General features: G+C 38.6%; 1 protein-coding gene across 3 annotated transcripts in view; it reads left to right on the forward strand.

Annotated features, from left to right (window-relative positions):
* Positions 1 to 19,101, forward strand: part of Lama2 (laminin subunit alpha 2) — a 549,107-nt gene that overhangs the window by 497,565 nt on the left and 32,441 nt on the right. For 2 of the 3 annotated variants that reach the window (XM_013110209.3, XM_005065788.4), the window contains 5 exons: positions 3,174 to 3,336; positions 4,036 to 4,180; positions 13,104 to 13,242; positions 15,263 to 15,274; positions 17,955 to 18,075. In XM_013110209.3, the coding sequence (XP_012965663.1) occupies positions 3,174 to 3,336; positions 4,036 to 4,180; positions 13,104 to 13,242; positions 15,263 to 15,274; positions 17,955 to 18,075 (580 nt within the window). The remainder of the gene's footprint in view (positions 1 to 3,173; positions 3,337 to 4,035; positions 4,181 to 13,103; positions 13,243 to 15,262; positions 15,275 to 17,954; positions 18,076 to 19,101) is intronic. The other variant, XM_013110210.3, reaches the window with a different exon arrangement.

Below are 19,101 nucleotides of genomic sequence, written 5' to 3' on the forward strand. Positions count from 1 at the left end.
CTAAGCCTGTGTTTTTATTTCAAATTTAAAGAGTGCATGGGCATTTCCAAATCCCGAGTCCCATTAACACAGAAAAGCACATTGTACTTTTTTTTAAAAAGCACCCAAATCTGTTTAGGAAGAGTCTCCAAAATACCTCTGGAAGTTTTAATATCCTTCTTCTTGTATCACAACCTTATCAATATGGTGCTAAGACAGGGGGAAAGTTTGACATACTTAGGATGGTTTTATCCAGAATGTGTTGGCACAGAATATGGAAAGATGTCTATAAAATTCTTTCAGTTCACCCAAAAACCATGAGATACAATGCAAGGTTTGCTTGTACCTGCCTCTAATCCCAGCACTGGGGTAGGAAGATCTTAAATCCAGCACCAGTCTGAGGCACGAGGTCCAGATTTGTCCTAAACATTCCCTTGTTAGTTTTATAACTGGAATTTTTAGAAGATTATTAACAGTAGTAAAAGGAAATCTTTTAGAACTATCAAATCAATTGACATTGCAATATAATATTGTCACTTACAAATGTATTGGGTCACATTCATAGCTATCTTGGAATACATGCAGCCCATAGAGCACAGGATGAATGTGCCTGATTATGCTAAAATATCAAATCATCACTCTGTCATGGACAGTTTGTAAGACTACCACATTATCAGCTGTGTAAAAAAACCTTCAATATGTAATGTATCACCTGGGGAATTTATAATTCCAACCTTCTGAGACTAGGAAGAATTCAACTCAAACTCAGTCATCAAAAGTTGTATCACAAGGAAGGAAGATTAATAAGCTAAATTATAAAGCACAACTTTAAAAACCCCCTTTGAATGGGGTATAAAGTGTAACTCTGGAAATCTGCCTTATGGAAGAAGGAGCCTACCACCCTGAGGCGAACCTCAGCAATGTGTCAAGCCAAGAAGAATGTGGAGAGCCCAGAGATAGCGGGTGTGGACTGCCCAGTTCTCCACCACAATGTATTTGACTAAGCCCCACCTCTATGCAGTATTGACCCTCCTGTCTTCGTTGGGTTTCTATTACTGATGATAAAACCCCATGACTAAAAGCAAATTGGGGACAAAGGGGTTTGCCTCAGCCTACAGTTTCACATCACAATCTATCATCAAAGGAAGGCAGAGCAAGAACTCAAGCAGAGCAGGAAGCAAGAGGTAGGAACTGAAGCAGAACTCACAGAGGAGTGTTGCTTACTGGATTGCTCCCCGTGGTTTCCTCAACTCACTTTCTTATAGGACCCAGGACCACAGGGAAGGGCAAAGGATATCCCACATCAACCATTAATCAAGAAAAAACAACCAAACAAACAAAAACAAAACAAAACAACTACAACAAAAATGCATGGGCTTGACCATAGCCCAACCTGGTGGGGAGATTTTCTCAGTTGGTACGCTTTCTCCCCAAATGACTTTAGCTTATGTAGAGTACAAAAAAAAATTAGGACACCTTCTTCATGCATCTGGCTGGCAAACTACCCTTATCTTTTCTTTTTAAAGTAAAGTTCTATGCTTACACACAAAATGCCCCAAATATAGAATTGTTTAAGGATCTTTTTGCTTTGTGAAATTATTTTGATTAGGATTGCTATTGTTTAATAAGCTTTGATTTTATAGTTGCATAAGTTTTGAGTGATCTCCTGAAGCACTGTTGTCCCATTTGACCATTTATTTATAACAACAATATTTATAGAACTCTAGGTATTATTATTCTTTTTCCTTTGAGAAATAAAAGGTACTTTGTGATTATTAGGTATGAAGGGATTGCCACATTTCCTTTAAAAGTATGATCAAGCCGGGTGTTGGTGGAGCATGCCTTTAATCCCAGCACTCAGGAGGCAGAGGCAGGTGGATCTCTGTGAGTGTGAGGAGTTTGAGGCCAGCCTGGTCTACAGAGCGAGTTCCAGGACATCGTCCAAAACAAAACAGAGAAACCCTGTCTCCAAAAAAAAGTATGATCAAATTGGACAAGAAACTGATATAATGTTACATATTGAAATATAGCATATACCTAAACTAACTTTTTCCAAATTACACATTCCAAGCCAGATTTCCCCTTTTTGACTAATGTCAGTAATGAATTGAGTGATGGTGGTTCTTTTGTGCCTCTAAGCTGCCTCACTTCTAGCCTGAAACTCTTTCCCCTAAATTGTCTTTTGCTTGTGTGAGATAATGTTGTCAGTGTTGGAAGGAACTTTGGAAATCTAAAAGTGACTTAAACTTTTATGTCATGCTTGTGAAATTCCTATATGAATTGTTAAATGGCTTCAGTGAGATTCTCCAGCAGTTCCCAGAGTATCTGATATCTAACCAACATTGAGAAGAAGATAAAATAGGGACACAAGTATGACAGGGCTTAAATTTCCTAAGGTTTTTTTTTATCAAAAACTGAACTAGTATTTCTCTTTTGATTCTAGAATTGTGTAGTGAGATTTTTGTTGTTTGGGGTAATTTTATTTATTTATTTGAATATTTTGGATTTTTCAAGTCAGAGTTTCTCCATATATCTTTGTAGACCAGGCTGGCCTTGAACTCAGAGATCCACCTACCTCTGCCTCCTGAGTGCTGGGATTAAAGGCGTTCATCACCGGCACCCGGCACGGTAATTTAAACATTATCAGTAAGTAACAATGGGGACAAAGCACATAGAAAGAGAAAGTGGATGTGACTGATTCCTGAGATGTTCTTGGTACCATGGTGGTATACTAGACAACGTTCTAGTAAATGAGAATCTCAAGAAACACGTATGGCGTCTCTTGTAATACCCTTTTATCTCGAGCTTGGTGCTCCAGGATTCTATCATGATGAAATGCTAAACAATAGCCAAGTTACCCACAATCAAGTATGTGATTGAAAAGCTAAGTTCCTCTGTCTATCCCAAATTCTAACAGTGTAACAGTGTAAAATATCACTAAGACGTGCTTAAATATTATGTAATTTTATACTAACTGCTTGCCTAAAAATGCCAATGAAAGTCTAGGTAAAAGATTATGGTCTGGAGTCTAAGATTGTGTTGAATAGAAGTGGAGCTGGGAAGGACATGTGCCATGTTTAAGATAGTTTCTGTCCTGCAACACCTTGTCATTCTATCCTAGGAGACAGTCTATTTCACTGAAGGATGACAGGCCAAGTAGGTCCAACTGATTGATGTGCAATGTCTCTTTTCAGCCCACAAGTGGAAGACAGTGAAGGGACTATTCAGTTTGATGGAGAAGGTTATGCATTGGTGAGCCGCCCCATCCGCTGGTACCCCAACATCTCCACGGTCATGTTCAAGTTCCGGACATTTTCATCAAGTGCTCTCCTGATGTATCTTGCCACACGAGACCTGGTAACATGGAGACTGGGAAATTTGCTAAGGATTTTGTTGTTGTTGTTTTGTTTTGTTTTTTTGTAGAATGTCAATACAATTATTAGTTATTGGTAAAATTATCAGTTAAACATAAAGGGAGTCTATAGTGGTTTTGTAGTAGCCAAGAACAATACAGAAAAATGCTTGTATTGTTTCAGTGATGATTTAATCAAGATACAGCTTAGTTACTTTTTCTCTGACATCACTATGTGTATAACTCTTTATGAGAAGCATCTGGTGATAATTTCTCCCAGAATAGAATTATGTAGCAGCAATCCTAGTTCCTTAGCTTTATTTAAGAGACCTATGCTGAAAAATATTTCTAAATACTCCTTGGCATCATTTTTCTCAGGTTCACACTTCTTTAGTAAATTTGTTTGGGGATCTTGACATTTGGTTTGCTTAATACATTTTTCAAAGGAAACCACATTGCACCACCATCATGAGAGAATATGTCCCAGTAATTTGATTTTGGCCATCTGCACTATAACATCTCACACTCACAAGCAAAAAAAATACAAATAGTGACACTAGTTCTATTTCAGAAATGTAATTCTGTCACAGAGTGACACATGCAGCACTCTAGCCATAAGGCACTTTTGTAAACCCCATAAAAAGTGAATACCCGTATATTTCTCTGTGTATCCAATCACTGGTGTATTTTCACTCTGTTAATAGAAGGACTTCATGAGTGTAGAGCTCAGTGACGGGCACATAAAAGTCAGCTATGATCTGGGCTCAGGAATGGCTTCTGTTGTCAGCAATCAAAACCATAACGATGGGAAATGGAAATCTTTCACCCTGTCAAGGATCCAGAAACAAGGTGAGCTTTTAAAGTAAGAATGCAGTGTGGGCCTTAATCATGCCACCCAAAGTACCGTGAACCTAATCAGGAGAAGGGCCTTGCCTGCAATTTCAGCTACTCACAATTTCTGGGAAAAATTGATACAGTCATTTCTTTGGCCTACATTATAGGTGATTTGGATTAGACAAGACTGATTGAAGAGCCCAATGGTTCTCTGCCATTATTTTTAACCGAGAGCTTAATTTGAAAGCATACAAGTGTCTCACAACTTGTGAAATTATCTCCTATGACAGGTTTGGAAAGGTTGTGTGCTTTTCTATTTTGTTGAGATGTTTCCTCTCATTCAGAATCTGTAGGGTGGTATCACATAACCATCAATTCCTTGATCTTCAAAAATGCCAAAACTGTAAATACGTTCCAGTAATTGAGAAATAATGACATGACATTTGTTATGGTTCTGAGACTTTTTAAAATTGTACATTATTTCATTTGATCCTATAAGGGAATATTTTGATATGTTGTTGGAGAATGGGAAAAGCACCCTTAAACTTATATAACCTGGCATACATGCATATGTATGTGTACATGTGTATAGGTATATGTATATGGTGGTGGTTGTGTGTGTGTATATGTGTGTGTGTGTGTGTGTGTGTGTGTGTGTGTGATGGTTAATCTTGGTTTTCAACTCAAGATAATTGGAAGGATACAACCTCACATCTGTAATGCCTCTACTAGTTTTATATGTGGGCATATCTGTGGGGTATTTTCTTAATTACCAATTAAAGTACAGTGGCTCTACCCACAGTAGATGGCACCATCTCCAGGCAGGTGGGCATGTGCTGATTATGAAAAGTAATAGCTGAATATGAGCCTGTAAGCAAACCAGTAAGTAGCACTTCTCCATGGCTTCTGCTTCAAGCTCCAGCCTTCAGTGACCTCCTTGGCTTTTTTTCATGATGTACTCAATAAATCCTTTACTCTCCTAAGTTTTGTTTTAGTGAGAGTGTTTTATCACAGTAATAGAAAAAAATTAATGCAAAATTTATAATCATGACCAAGATGGAAAACCCTGTCTCTTAGTTCTCAGTATGGGGTAATGGTGCAATTGGTATTTCGTTATAATCTCATAATTTTCTGTGTTATGGCATTACCAGTTGCTGAAACCCAAACTTTTAAACCTCTGCAAAAAGAAACAAACATAACTAATAGTAATGAGGGCAATGTGATATTTTAAGACAATTTAGACTTCACTCCATACCACCCCCCCAACTCTAAGTTGAATAATCTTTTGCCAATCATCTACTAAGTACTGTACAAGAACTAAAGGAAATCTGATGTCAGTCTTTGCCTTCAAGAAGCGTACAGTCAGACGATACAAGAACGGTTAATTGCTTGCCGGGAGGTGGTGGCGCACGCCTTTAATCCCAGTACTCGGGAGGCAGAGGCAGGCAGATCTCTGTGAGTTTGAGGCCGGGCTGGACCAATAGCCTCCAAAACAATACAGAGAAACCCTGTCTCGTAAAAACCAAAAAAAAAAAAAAAGAATGGTTAATTGCTGATAGAGTTGTGTATAGTAAAGTAGCATTCTGTCATTGTAAGTGTTTCTAGTGCTGCAACAAAAATACCATGACCAAAAGCAATCTGGGGAGGAAAGGCTTTGCTAATATTTTACTCTTCCTTAAAATCATTGAAGACATTCAGGACAGGAATTCAAGCAAGGCAGGAACCTAGAGGCAGAAGCTGATGCAGAGGTCATGAAGGAGTGCTGCTTCCTGGCTTGTTCCTCAAGGCTTGTTCAATCTGTTTCCTTAGAGCACCTAGGACCACCCCACCAACTGCAGGGGCGCCACCATCCACAACTGGACTGGGCCCTTTCAGATCAATTACTAATTAAGAAAATAGCCTACAGGTTTTCCCACATCCAAATCTTGCAGGAGTGTTTTATTTGTTTTGTTTTCTTTTCTTTTTCTCAAATGGAGTTTCCTTCACTCAGACAACGCTAGCTTATGTCAAGTAGATATAAAACTATCCGGCACATAGTCTCAGAAAAGAACTATGTGAGTGGGAGGAAGAAATCAGCTCTGGGGTGGGCCCCTGAGACACAAGCAAGGGTGGGAGAGTGTCCTAGGTGAAGAGCACCTGCAGACATTTCAGAGGAATGCTGCACAAATCCAGGAGCCACTGGAGAACAAGATGCACCAGTTTGAAGCGGCATTTCCTTGGAGCAGGAGGTGCATGGGGAAACTCCTTAGGAAAGACAAAAGCTAATGGTACTCTTGAGTAGCTGGTGTGTACTGCTTTCTTCATCCCCATGAAAGAGAGACATGGTACTCACAAGTCATAAGAACTCTGTGTCGTTCAGTAAGGACAGTTAATTAGGTGTTTCCCAAATATCTTTACTCAGATTAATCCAACTACTGCAATAGAAATGTTTCTGCCATACACATGTTAGCAGACACAATAGTAACTATCAGTGATTGTGTAGGCTAAATGGATGAATGACGGTAGAAAATTACTGAATTATACTTAGATAGCAGGGCAAGTCACTGCATAGGCCTAGGAGCTGAGAAAATGACTTTAGCCATAGGAGAATTTCACTCCCTGAAGCACACAAATATTGAAAGAGTAATTAAATAAAGAACCTGTAAAGAGAACCATAGAGAAATAATCAGAGACAGATGAAATGAATCCCTTGGAAAACCCTAGTGTTAAAGGAGAAAAAGAGAAAATGTCCTCAAAGAATGAAGATCTGGGCATGGTGCACAGCATGTAATCCCAGCACTGGGGAGAGAGCAACCAGAGGATAGAGAGTTAAAGGTCATCCTTGATTACACAGTAAGTTCTAGCCGTGGTTACATGAGACCTTATCTCAAAGAAAAAGGAAGAAGAATTTGGCTTATCCTAGAGCATAGAATGCTGACAGGAAATAAAAGCAAAGGGATTCATCATCAGTGGAAACTATAATAATCCTTGCAACAAAAGGTAGCAGTATGATTAAAGTGGAGGCTAAAAGTGGCTCATTAGGCTGCAAAGGACTATGGGAAAGTAGGCATTGTAAAAATAAGCTGATTCCGAAGGACAGTCTCAGAAGGAGAGAAGGGAGAAAAAGACAGTAGTGGACAGTGTGAATGTGGAGCTGGAGGGCAGGTGGCATGAGGTGAGAGAACATTCTAGCGTTCTCCATCCATTTCTAGTATGCCCTGAATACTTGGTAAGTATTTTTTTCTTTGAGGGAATGAGTGAGCAATTCTTCAGCATGATGGTAGGCTGTGAAGAATGTGCCAGGAGAAAGTCAAATAACAAAGAGAGGAGTGGTTACTAATACAGCAGGAGTCCTCAGGAGTGCAGGACCCAATCCAAGGCAGGGTGGAGGGCAAGCGTCAAACCAAGCAAGAGGTGCATACTCTAGGGACATGGACATTCTGAGGTCATTCTCTCCAGATGATAGAGCACAGGAGAAAACAAGAGGTAGAGACTGACAAGTTAGAAAGAAAGTTCTACTTGCATTTTGGGGCAGGGATAAGGAAGTACAGGATCCCTTCCCTAGGCAAGCTACAAATTCTAAAGATGACACTGTTAAATAAATCAATAGCTAAAACCAGGGGTATGGAATGACTCAACTTCCTAGGTGTATAATTTCCATATATTGTCACCTTGGCAATATATCAATTACTGTAATTCTCCTATTACCTTGTGTTTTTTATTATATGCATTGAAACAAGTAATCAAAAAGTCAAATTATAGTACTGTGTAAATGTCAAAGTCATTAAAGGAGCTTTCCAGTTTACTGTAGCTTAATCACTGCCTGTAAATGGTGCTACTTTTTGCCCAGACCCCACTAAGCTTACATTATTAGCTCTCTGGGGTCCAGAAATCAGAGGGAACATTGACAGTCCTGGACCTCTACAGTATCTTATGCATTGTTTCTGTTCTGTATTTTGAACCTCATGTCACTGTTACTAGTCTCCCCTTTGCTAAGCTTCTTCTGGGTCTACAGATGGACTACGGGCTCCCATTCTGCTATGGCTTCTGACATGCCCCCATCCTGTGCACCATGCAGTCACTCTCTGTTTTATTTCTTGGGGTCTTCACAAAATGAAGCATACTGCTACTTTCCCTGCTGTGTCTCCATAGTATCACCATAAAAAGGAAACCATATTAAGTCCCACATACTTCAGTTGTTTAGAAGTTGGATTCTCAGTTTAGCTTGGGAGCTTCTCCTGCTGCATTGTTTTCTGGCCTCCAACCACCCATTTCTCAAATGAAATAGGTGTCGTTTTTTTGCTTTATTAAAACTATAATAGGTGTCTGGTGTTCCACATGTTTTTGCATATCTAATATATCTTCTCTGATACTTTTACAGGATTTTATTATTCTGGTAGGCTAAATAACATGAATTATCTTTCATATTAAGGAAAAGAGCATGGAAGCCACAATAGAAAATGAGGTGATGGTTACAAACAAATAATTAACAAAAGACAAACCAATTCAGAGTTCTTACTATATAGGATTGAGAAATGAAATCTCAGTGGAAGAATATAGTCATTGAACATAGAAAAATTAAATACATGACTATGAAGTGAGGGTAACAGAGGGATTTGACAGTAGTAAAATGCAAAAAGGAATGCCACTCCACAAACACCAGGATGTCTAAACAGTCATACCCAGTGCTGCAAAGATGTAGGATTGAAGAAATCCTTCACATTGTAGAATGGAAGATGGCGCACCACTGGTGTGCAACCAGCCCTATGAGCCAGTCATTCTTCTCCCTCTCATGGGGTTTGCAATCATAAATAAGAACAAATCATTGGCCCGAATACTCATATCATTCCCATTCGTGAAACTCAAAAGCTGAAGCCAAGTTGAGCATCCATCAGCATGAATGTAGACATAGATAAATTGTTATACATACATGTTATAGAATACTACTTGACCACAAAACTAACAAACTATTGACATAACATAAATGAATGGATATGAAAATAATAAATGACACAGGTTAGACAAACTGGAGTACATTTTATTAAATTATATGGACAATGCAAACACATCTATAGTCACACAAAGTATATGAGAGCTCTGGGTGTCAAGTTATGTCAAAAGATGGGTAGGGCCGGGCGGTGGTGGCACACGCCTTTAATCCCAGCACTCAGAAGGCAGAGGCAGGCAGATCTCTGTGAGTTCAAGGCCAGGCTGGACGACAGCCTCCAAAACAATACAGAGAAACCCTGTCTCGTAAAACCAAAAAAAAAAAAAAAAAAAAAAGATGGGTAGGGAGGTGGAACCATAAAAGCTCACGAGGAAATTTTTAGAGGCATAAATTACACTCATTTTCTTGAAAGGTAATGTATGTCATGGGTGCATGGATATTTCAAATTTTGTCAGACCGTACACCTTACACACAGGCAAAGTATATGTCAGTTAGTCAACTATATCTCATTAAAGCTATTTAGATAGCATAATTGCTATATTTATGTAGAAGCAGAATATCAGTAATGGTGTTGATTTTATTAGCAATGAATGCTAGGGGCTGACTTCTGGTTTAAGAGAGTGCCTAGGAGTAACAGTGCCACCAAATAAAATAATTCATGTATGGTTGAGAATACAAAGTTCTCCACTCTAGTTCAGAATATGTTTAGCATTGAAAGAAAATGCTAATAATGGTATCACTTATTTGATGTGAATTTTTAGAAAAATAAAGGCTCAAGCCGGGCATTGGTGGCGCACGCCTTTAATCCCAGCACCCGGGATGCAGAGGCAGGCGGATCTCTGTGAGTTCGAGGCCAGGCTTGACCGACAGCCTCCAAAACAGAGAAACCCTGTCTCGTAAAACCAAATAAATAAATAAATAAATAAATAAATAAATAAATAAATAAAGGCTCAGGCATGAATATTTGGTGGGGGTGTGTTATTATATTATACGCTATCTTGAGTTTACTCTGTTGGCTAAAACTATGAGGTGAACAAGAAAAGGAACCTTACAGAAGATGAATAGCTCCTAAGTATTCAAAGTAATATGGGAAGTGCCAGTGAGATGGCTCAGCAGGTAAAGGTGCTTACTGCCAATTCTGACTCCTCAGTTTGGTCCTCAGAACCCATATAGTAAAAGGGAAGAACTGGCCCCTGAAAGTTGTCCCTGACCTCCTCATTTATGTGTGCTAGTGGGCACACACAGATGCACAAACACATACTAAGTAAGTGCAATTAAAACTGTCTTAAGGATAAGGGGGAAGAAATTGAAACTTAGAAGTAAGAAAAACTAGAGGCAAAAGAAGAAAATTCCTACAATGAAAGGAACACTAGCAGCATCAAACATTTCACTGAAACTATGGTAAGAACTCATCAGTGCTCAGGCGCTGAAATGGAGGTAGAGAAGGAATTTCGGAAGGCTTTAAGACTGGAGGATACTAAGTACTGAGATGACATGAAGTAAGATTCCAGCAATGCAGGAGATTGCTTTTCATCAGTGACCATATTGGCTGCTTTGCACAGATTGTTGTTTGTTTGTAAAACTGTTGTTCTCTTGACATTCAGAATCCTTCTTTGAGGGTATTCCTCACCCTCCTTAAGTCTTGAGTGAACCCACAGCCACTAATAGAAGTGTGGTCCTCCAAGTGCACTGAATGGTCCAAAGAATAACTATTTAGGTTTCCACTGGAGTTGGGGAAGAAAAGGATTACCAAGGTAGAAACAGTGCATAATAACACAGAGATGATTGTAAAGTTACATGCTAACCCCTCCTCTGTGTTTTACTTAATAACACCCTCTTTTCCCTGCATACTCATGAAATTGATGGCTAAACCCACCAAATCTTGAATTTGTGTGTGGGTGGCTACTTCTGCATTCTATAATTCTATAATGGCAAGCATAACATTACCTACCACTGGCATTCTTAACAGCTGCAGGAAAACCCTCCTGTCAAAATAGTAAAATTATGCCAGCCTACATGTTCATCAGAGATAGCTCTGGGGCTAGTGAGTTCCACTTGAATTGTGCTGCTGCTCTTTGATACTGAGATTGGCTATACCCTCTCATGGATAAGGAGGAAAAGTACATCCAATCATTGGCTTGTTAGTGACAGGCAGAATTCCATTTCATGAACACTATTAAAACAGCCCCCAAGTCTGCAGAAAAAGACAAGTTTCATGTTCCAGTGAACAGCGCCAAATAAAGCCTTCTTTGTGATCCAGATTTTTAAAAAGGAGCATGTATAGAAGTCTTAGAAACAGTTCTATAAATCTATTTTCTTTAGTTGCCAAACTGGTCTAAGAGGTGTTCGTATATATAGCTAATAATTAAATATTTAAAATTAATTAAAATTCTGAACATTGATTTGTTAAGCATATCTAAATGGGAAAGTCATTCTCATATGGTGGTTTATCTAGTTTGATTTGGTTTTTTACTTTTTACAAAAGTGGATTTTGTCATGTATGGTGGTACATGTACATGATCCAAGCACTCAGGAGACAGAGACAGGTTATCGCTGGGAGTACAAGGCCAGTCTGGTCTGAATAGCAAGTTCCAGGTCAGTAAGAACTACACATTGAGAGTCTGTTTCCAAGATAGAAAATAGATAGATAGATAGATAGATAGATAGATAGATAGATAGATAGACAAATAGACTAGTTTGAGTTTGAGGTTTTGAGGTGTTAATAGGTTTGGGGGTACTTCATTTTTATGTGCTGATGGTATTTGATTTTATTGAAGATTTTGAGTAGCACTGTAGACTACAATGGAATTTTGTACTTTTCTATGTTTTCCAAGGAATCTCAATTCTAAATGATGATGAATGGAGAGATTATAATAATCTTGCATGTTCAAACAGATTTGGGTAGTACCCTTCTATTGGAGCACTGAAGTGTACATTGGCATACTGAAAAATCTGGGCGGCCAAGCATTTGAATACATGTTTAATATTGTTCAATTCAGTGTATGTCATGCGTATCTGAACCAGGGACATCCAAGAAACTAACATTACAAGCAGTGAACATGTGGAAATTCCCTTCTAACTAATTGGTTCAAACGCCCATTTTCCAAACCCACACTAATTCAGATCCTCCACCAGGCAAAGATACAGAAGCAAATCTGTCATGTAAATGAGATGATGTCTCAATATATATCAGGGACCCACAACACATAACATACTTGAAGGTTAGATCTAAGCTAAGTGTATAGAATGCCCAGGAATCACATCACTCAGAAGTAGCCTAGCCTGGCCCTTAAGAAATGAGTGAGGAAAACTGGTGATTTAAGATTTCTCATTTGTTTTCTAAACAATGCAGTCTCAGCAGAAATGTGAGTTCTTTCCTCTTCCTTCTCTCTGTTTACATTCTAGTACTCCCCACATATGAAAATCCTTTGAGACCTAAAAGAAAAGCAGTAATTAATAAGGACAACACATCACTCACAGCACATCCTCCCAGCCTAAAATGTGTTTTACAAGAGATGTGGGTCTCACCTGCTCATGGAGCCAAGCATCCACATTTTCCACTTGCATGTGCTATGATTTTATACAAGAAAGTAACACTTTGCCAATGAACAGAAACCTCAGTAGTTCTGAAGAGGCTGAAATTCAAAGGAAGAGGCTAGGAGTTGAAACATTCCCGGTTGTCCAATTCTACTTAGATAGTCCTGCAAACACAATACTAATTTTCCTTAGTATGAGAAACCATGTCAAGTGGTTTGTTGATAGCCAACCAACCTGCTTTCTTTTTTCTCCACTGATTTGCCTTCATTGTGTGGAAGTCATTATTTTCAGCTCCAATGTTAATGTTTCAATAATGTACTGTATTTATGTTATTGTTGTATTATATATTATATATATAATAAAACACATACTGAGAGAACACCAATGTCTATTCAAAATTTAGACTGAGTGTATCTCCAGCTGTCAGCAAGAACCTTGTGCTAATTAAATAGAAATGTCCTATCTCCATTACAGCCAACATATCCATTGTAGACATCGATACCAACCAGGAGGAGAATGTAGCCACTTCCTCTTCTGGAAACAACTTTGGTCTTGACTTGAAAGCAGATGACAAAATATATTTTGGTGGCCTGCCAACCCTGAGAAACTTGAGGTAATCTAGTATATATTTAAAGCAAAAGTTTTAATTAAATAGCCATTGTGTCACTGGAGTTGTGGAGTTTAATTACAATAGCAATGTCATATAACCTTTAGCTGTAGAAAGAACTAATCAAAAAATCATGCTGTATGTAAGAACAACGCAAGGATTTGGAAACTGGGGATTAGTTTGACATCTTTGTTGAAGAGATAAATTGGAATTGCTATTTCTCATATATACACCTGCTGAAAAGAATTAAGAAAGTAATTAAAGGTGGAAGCCGAAGTTGAATGTGAGTCTTGTAATTGCTGTTCTCTGCACACAGTCACCAGAGAGAATGGCATTCTGACATTGTGCAGGCTTCTGAAAATTAGTCAGTGTTCAGGATGCTGTGAGTATAATCTATGTTATTGCTAAGCATTAGCATCATAATAGCATAGTGGGGCTTTCCCAGGTATCCAATCTAAATGACATTCGTTATTCACTTACCTGTTCCAAGATATTTTAGAGATTTCTCGTATGCTCTGTAGTGAGCAGGATAGAAAGACATCATTAGCTCATAGTTGAGTTAGTTCAGAAACAGGAACTAACAAGTCAGAAAGAAGTCCATGCAGTATTCAATTAATTTATTGATTAATATAAAACAAATCCCATAGAGTAGGTAGGAGATACTATATGTTAAATGAATCTGACTAAACTGGAACGAATTTACCTGGCTAATCTGTGAGTAGTTGTGACACTCTCAGGTTATCATGTTTTCAGGTTTTTCAGATTTGGCTTTTTTGCTTTTTATTGGTGGCTTATAAAGGTTATGAAAGTCCTATAAAAGTGTTTCTACTCAATAAAAATACTACATCTGGAAAATCCTTAGAATGCTATTATTGGAAATCATGGGGCAGTTAGGTCCCTATTTCCCATAAACAGGTCCCTGAACAAAGGAACCTTGTTCTCATTTTATACATCAGTTTCATATCAACTGAAGTTGTTTTTTTCCAAAATCTGTTCCTAAGACCAGGCAATTGTAAAATTGCCAGTCTTTCCTAGTGTATATTGATAACCTTCACATTACAGGTCATGTGTGCATGTTCACACGCATATATCATATATATATGCATAATTTTACTATATTTGTTAGTAATATAATTCTGAAGTATCAAGTCGCAAAAATCAGTATACAGCAAAATTATTTGAATAGTGATGTAACTATCACTTATTAGTTTCTTTTCTAAACAAGTGTTTGATACATGATTTCTGAATACCTACTATGTGCTAGGCAGCACACCAAACACTGGTGATCTAGTATTTATTTAAATCCAAGATTTACCTTGGAAAATCACTAACTATATTCAGAATGAATTAAATGTAGTGAAATAAGACTACCTAAAAATACTTCACAGTCTAGTGAAGATTTTTATTATCAGAAAGTGAGTTCTTGAAACACCCACAAACGCATCATGAATTAACTTCACTGAGAATGGTTTAGCATCTTGGGTGTATTTTTGGGAACTATTATGTTCTGAGTCTTTATCACTGCAATGTGACTTTCTCCATTCAGCAATTTAAATTATAATGCTGCTGTATTGTGGCCTACTGTTTCAAAATAGTCTACGTGCATATTTGTGATTGACAAAGTATTCATGTGTACACCCGTTGTATTGTGCAGTCAGAACCTCTGCATGATGATGTGGTAAACACAAATTATTTTCCCATACAGTGTTAAGCTTGTGCTTCTTGAGAGTCAGTTTTAGTAAGCTATTCATAAATACCATATTGGTGCACTTTCTCATATATCATGTCAATAAAAATCAGAACATTGAATTTCTATTCCAAAATAAAAATGCCTAGGAGGTAATGGGGAATGGCCATCTCTGGTTTCACTTCCATCAAGGACATTGGTCTATTCTGTGTCCTTTCCTCAAGTATTCCTTTATGAGATGAGTTTTTAACAAGATTTATTATTAAAGTTTGTTGTTTCATTAAATGAAAATGCAATTATAAATAAATTGTGTTTTTTTTTCTCTTCCCTTTGGCTTAGTATGAAAGCAAGGTAAAATTTAAATTTATGCATGCCTTCTTCGAGTGCATGGCTGGGGAAATGTGGCTTTGTGGTGACATCAGCATTGCAGAAGCAGAGCAACACCAATGCAGTTGCTTCCACAGTAGATTTCATGAGCAAATCATGCGTGCTGCAAGAGTCCTCATGCTTCCCAGCACTTACAAAGAGATCACGGCTTGCCCACCATCAGTCAGGTTACCTCTGTCGTTAGGCTAGCCCTAAGGGAATTTCACTGCTTACTTGTTCAAACGCCTGGCACAGCGCCTCCTAGTGGCTAGCAGGATATACGCAGAGGGCAGCTGGTCAGTCAAGTTAATTCTGGGGAACCATGTTAAAACCATGGCTTCTAAAGCAGAGCCTTAGACTCTGGCCTCTCTAGCACTGTGCTGTTTGCTCAGCAAGCCACCTGTGCACCGCCTTCTTGCTTTTTGCAGGCCTGAGAATGTGCATTTCCATGGCCACTGCACCTCTTGTCTCTTGTCAAAGCCGCTTGTTTACTGCCATATATAAAATTATCTATGTAGCCAAATGAGAAAAACCTCTGCAGATACTACACTTAAAACAAATATTTTAGTTAAGTGTGGAGAGATATAAAGACGGCTCTCCAAGGCGTATTAGCCTCAGGAAAGAGGACCTGTGGTCACTATAGGAAAGCAAATCACTGTACCATGACTCATCCCTGAGACTTTCATAATGTTGAACTTGCTGAATCAGGACACTTTAAAAAGGATCTCAGTATATCCATGAAACAATAAACTTGTTGGTATGATTCACTTTATTGACAAAACTTCCCCAACCCCCAAATTGTGATCGATCTATGCTGCTCTAAAGCACAATTTGGAAGTAAGTGAGCACCACCACAATGAAATTCACCATCCCCTTCGCTTTGTACACGGTGACAAGTAAGATCCCTTCCCCCTAGCTTGCAGTGCTCCTCATAATTACTGACAGGAGGAACAGAAGGAAGAGACCTTGGGAACCGGAGAAAATCATCAAAGGAAATAAAGAAGTTCCAGAGAGACGGGGTGGGAGTGGAAAAGAGAACAAATACTTGACAAGAAATAAATCACCTGGTACAGACTGCCAGCGTCTAATTTGCTTTCCCACCTGTTTTCCCTCGTACCATGTGTCTTCTATAAAGATGAAAACGAGAAACTTGGCATCAAGGGACGACGAGAGCAGAATTAATCATTAGCCTATCAAGTACAATATTGGAGTTGATTGGACACTTTCCAGATATTCATCTACACTACATAATGAAAAATTACAATCTCTACTCTTATATTTTGACACTGCTCACTGGAGTAGCTACTAACTAGCCACTGTGAGCACACACACACACACACACACACACACACACACTCAACTCCCCCTTGGCACAAACGACACTGCAAGTCCCAGTAGTCACAGATGCCTGGGAACCAGTTAACTACTGAACTGGACAGTGTAGAACTGAGTATGTCCACCATCACAGAAAGTTCTGCTGTCACAGACTCAAGAGATGTCATCACCGTGCATGCTGTCAGTAGGTGTGGATTGTGCATTTAGATGTGTTGTGCTCTGCAGTACATCCAGACTTTTTTCACTGAAAACATAGGCACTACTGTCATTGTCACCATGCCTACTTACACATACAAATATGGAATCCTCAAGAAATCAGATCACTTGGTCAATATCAAATAATGAATCATAGCAACATGTAAGAGTCAAAGGCAAGGAATTAATTTCTAATCTATTAGCATCCTTGCTGTGTCTATATATGTAGTGAGAAAAAAGCAAGCATTTTAGTATTGTTTCGGTGTAGAAGACATCAGCCAAATTAGAAGAATTGACTATTTTGCATTATATTGCATTATTTTGTTATGGCACACACACAACACACACACGCATGCACACACATATACACACTTATGCACATGCACACATGCACATGTACACACATACACACACTCACACACACATACACACTTGCACATGTACATGTATACACACACACAAACTCTCATAGGCATACACACACGTGCACATGTACACATATACACTCACACACACATACTCATTCATGCACATGTACACACATATATACACTTTCATACAATCTCACTCACACATTCTCACATATGCACACACATACACAGGCACACACACACACTTCTCTCTAGCTTCAGGAATATTTCAAATAAACATTTCCAAATATTTTTCCTAAACTATGAACAAGATTTTAAAGAGCTTTTTGTAAATAATTGAATTATTCTGCCCACACAATTATCTGCTCTTTAGTGGAAACAAGAAGCATTTATTTCATTATGTGCATGAAGCATTAATAAGTCAGTTGATTTCTGGGCCTCGTATTGAAATGCTATGAACACAGCTTCTCTTAGAGAGAAAATGGTTTCAGAATTCTGTGTACAGAGTGATGTCAACATCCACTCAACCCAACTAGCACACAATGGAACCCAGCTTGTGAAGTGCAAGCGTGTGCATGTGCCCTGTGATAGACATGCACCTGCTTGTGTGTGCACGTGTGTGTGTCTATGTGTGTGTGTGTGAGTGTGTGTGTGAGTGCACACACACGTGCGCACGCTCCACATGGCTTCCTTCCAGTGCTCAAAGACTACATGGCCATCAGTCTAATGGTATTGCTTTTGTTCTCCATTTGACTACTCAATAGGCCAGAAGTAAATGTGAAGAAATATTCCGGCTGCCTCAAAGACATTGAAATTTCAAGGACTCCATACAATATACTCAGTAGCCCCAATTACGTTGGCGTTACCAAAGGCTGTTCACTGGAGGTTGGTTCATTTCTAAAGGTTCTATAACATATTCACATCATGCTTCATTTACTTAACATGAGTGCTTTTGCTAGAATTGTTCCTTTGTCAATATGCTTTAGTTTTGTACTAATCTCGTCTTAGTTATGCATAGATGACATAGTAAGACAGAAGCATTCTATAAATCACTGCAATGGAAATAGTACTAAGAGGAGCCAAAACTGTGCTCCATTTTCCAAATTGCATAGTACTTGAATATATAGCAAGTGTTTTTAATATGAATAATAATGCTGGTGGGTCCTATCTTCCATTTCAATAACACTTCTCATTTTTGTCATCTTTCCGAAATTGATTTCACATTTGCACGTTATACTGCTTGATTACCTTTTGTTATGTTAGTAGTTTACACAGACAGTAACACCACCCACCATTGCACCATCTTGTGCAGGATCTTGTCCGCAGCCTTGAAGCTGTGTGTCATATCTTGTCCAAATCTGCAAAAACTCATGTGATATGAGTGTACAATCTCTCGTATCTCAGAATCTCTTCTTAGTTGCTAGTGCAGCCTGGAGATGAGCGCTCGGTAATCACTCTTCAGTTCTGGCCAGTCAATGCAAGAAAGACCCAAAGCATCACTTTCCCCTCTTACAATATCTATAACACAGTGAGAGATGACCATAAATTAATAACAATAATTTGATGGAAATTCTACAGTGATGAGATCTTTAAAATAAGAAAATGTTGAATCTATCAAACACAAATTTTTAATTACCCACTCTGACACAACTGTTTGTTTTGGCTGCTTTCTCCAATGCAAATCATTTTGAATCACTCCAGTGGAGTTCAATGAAATGAAGTAGGGGCAGGAAATAGAGAGAAGAGTGAATTTGCCTTCTGAGCTGTGAGATTTGAAGATTGAGACAGACCTAGCTGGGTCTTCATTGTTCATAGCTGCAGGCTCTCTGTGAAGTGACCATAGACTCCTACTCTAAGCTTAAGGAGAAATACAAAAAGAATGAATGCTCTAAGGGTCCACACTGTCTTCTA

This window comes from Mesocricetus auratus, unplaced genomic scaffold (assembly GCF_017639785.1).
Source record: "Mesocricetus auratus isolate SY011 unplaced genomic scaffold, BCM_Maur_2.0 Super-Scaffold_100018, whole genome shotgun sequence".
In the NCBI taxonomy this organism is placed as follows: domain Eukaryota; kingdom Metazoa; phylum Chordata; class Mammalia; order Rodentia; family Cricetidae; genus Mesocricetus; species Mesocricetus auratus.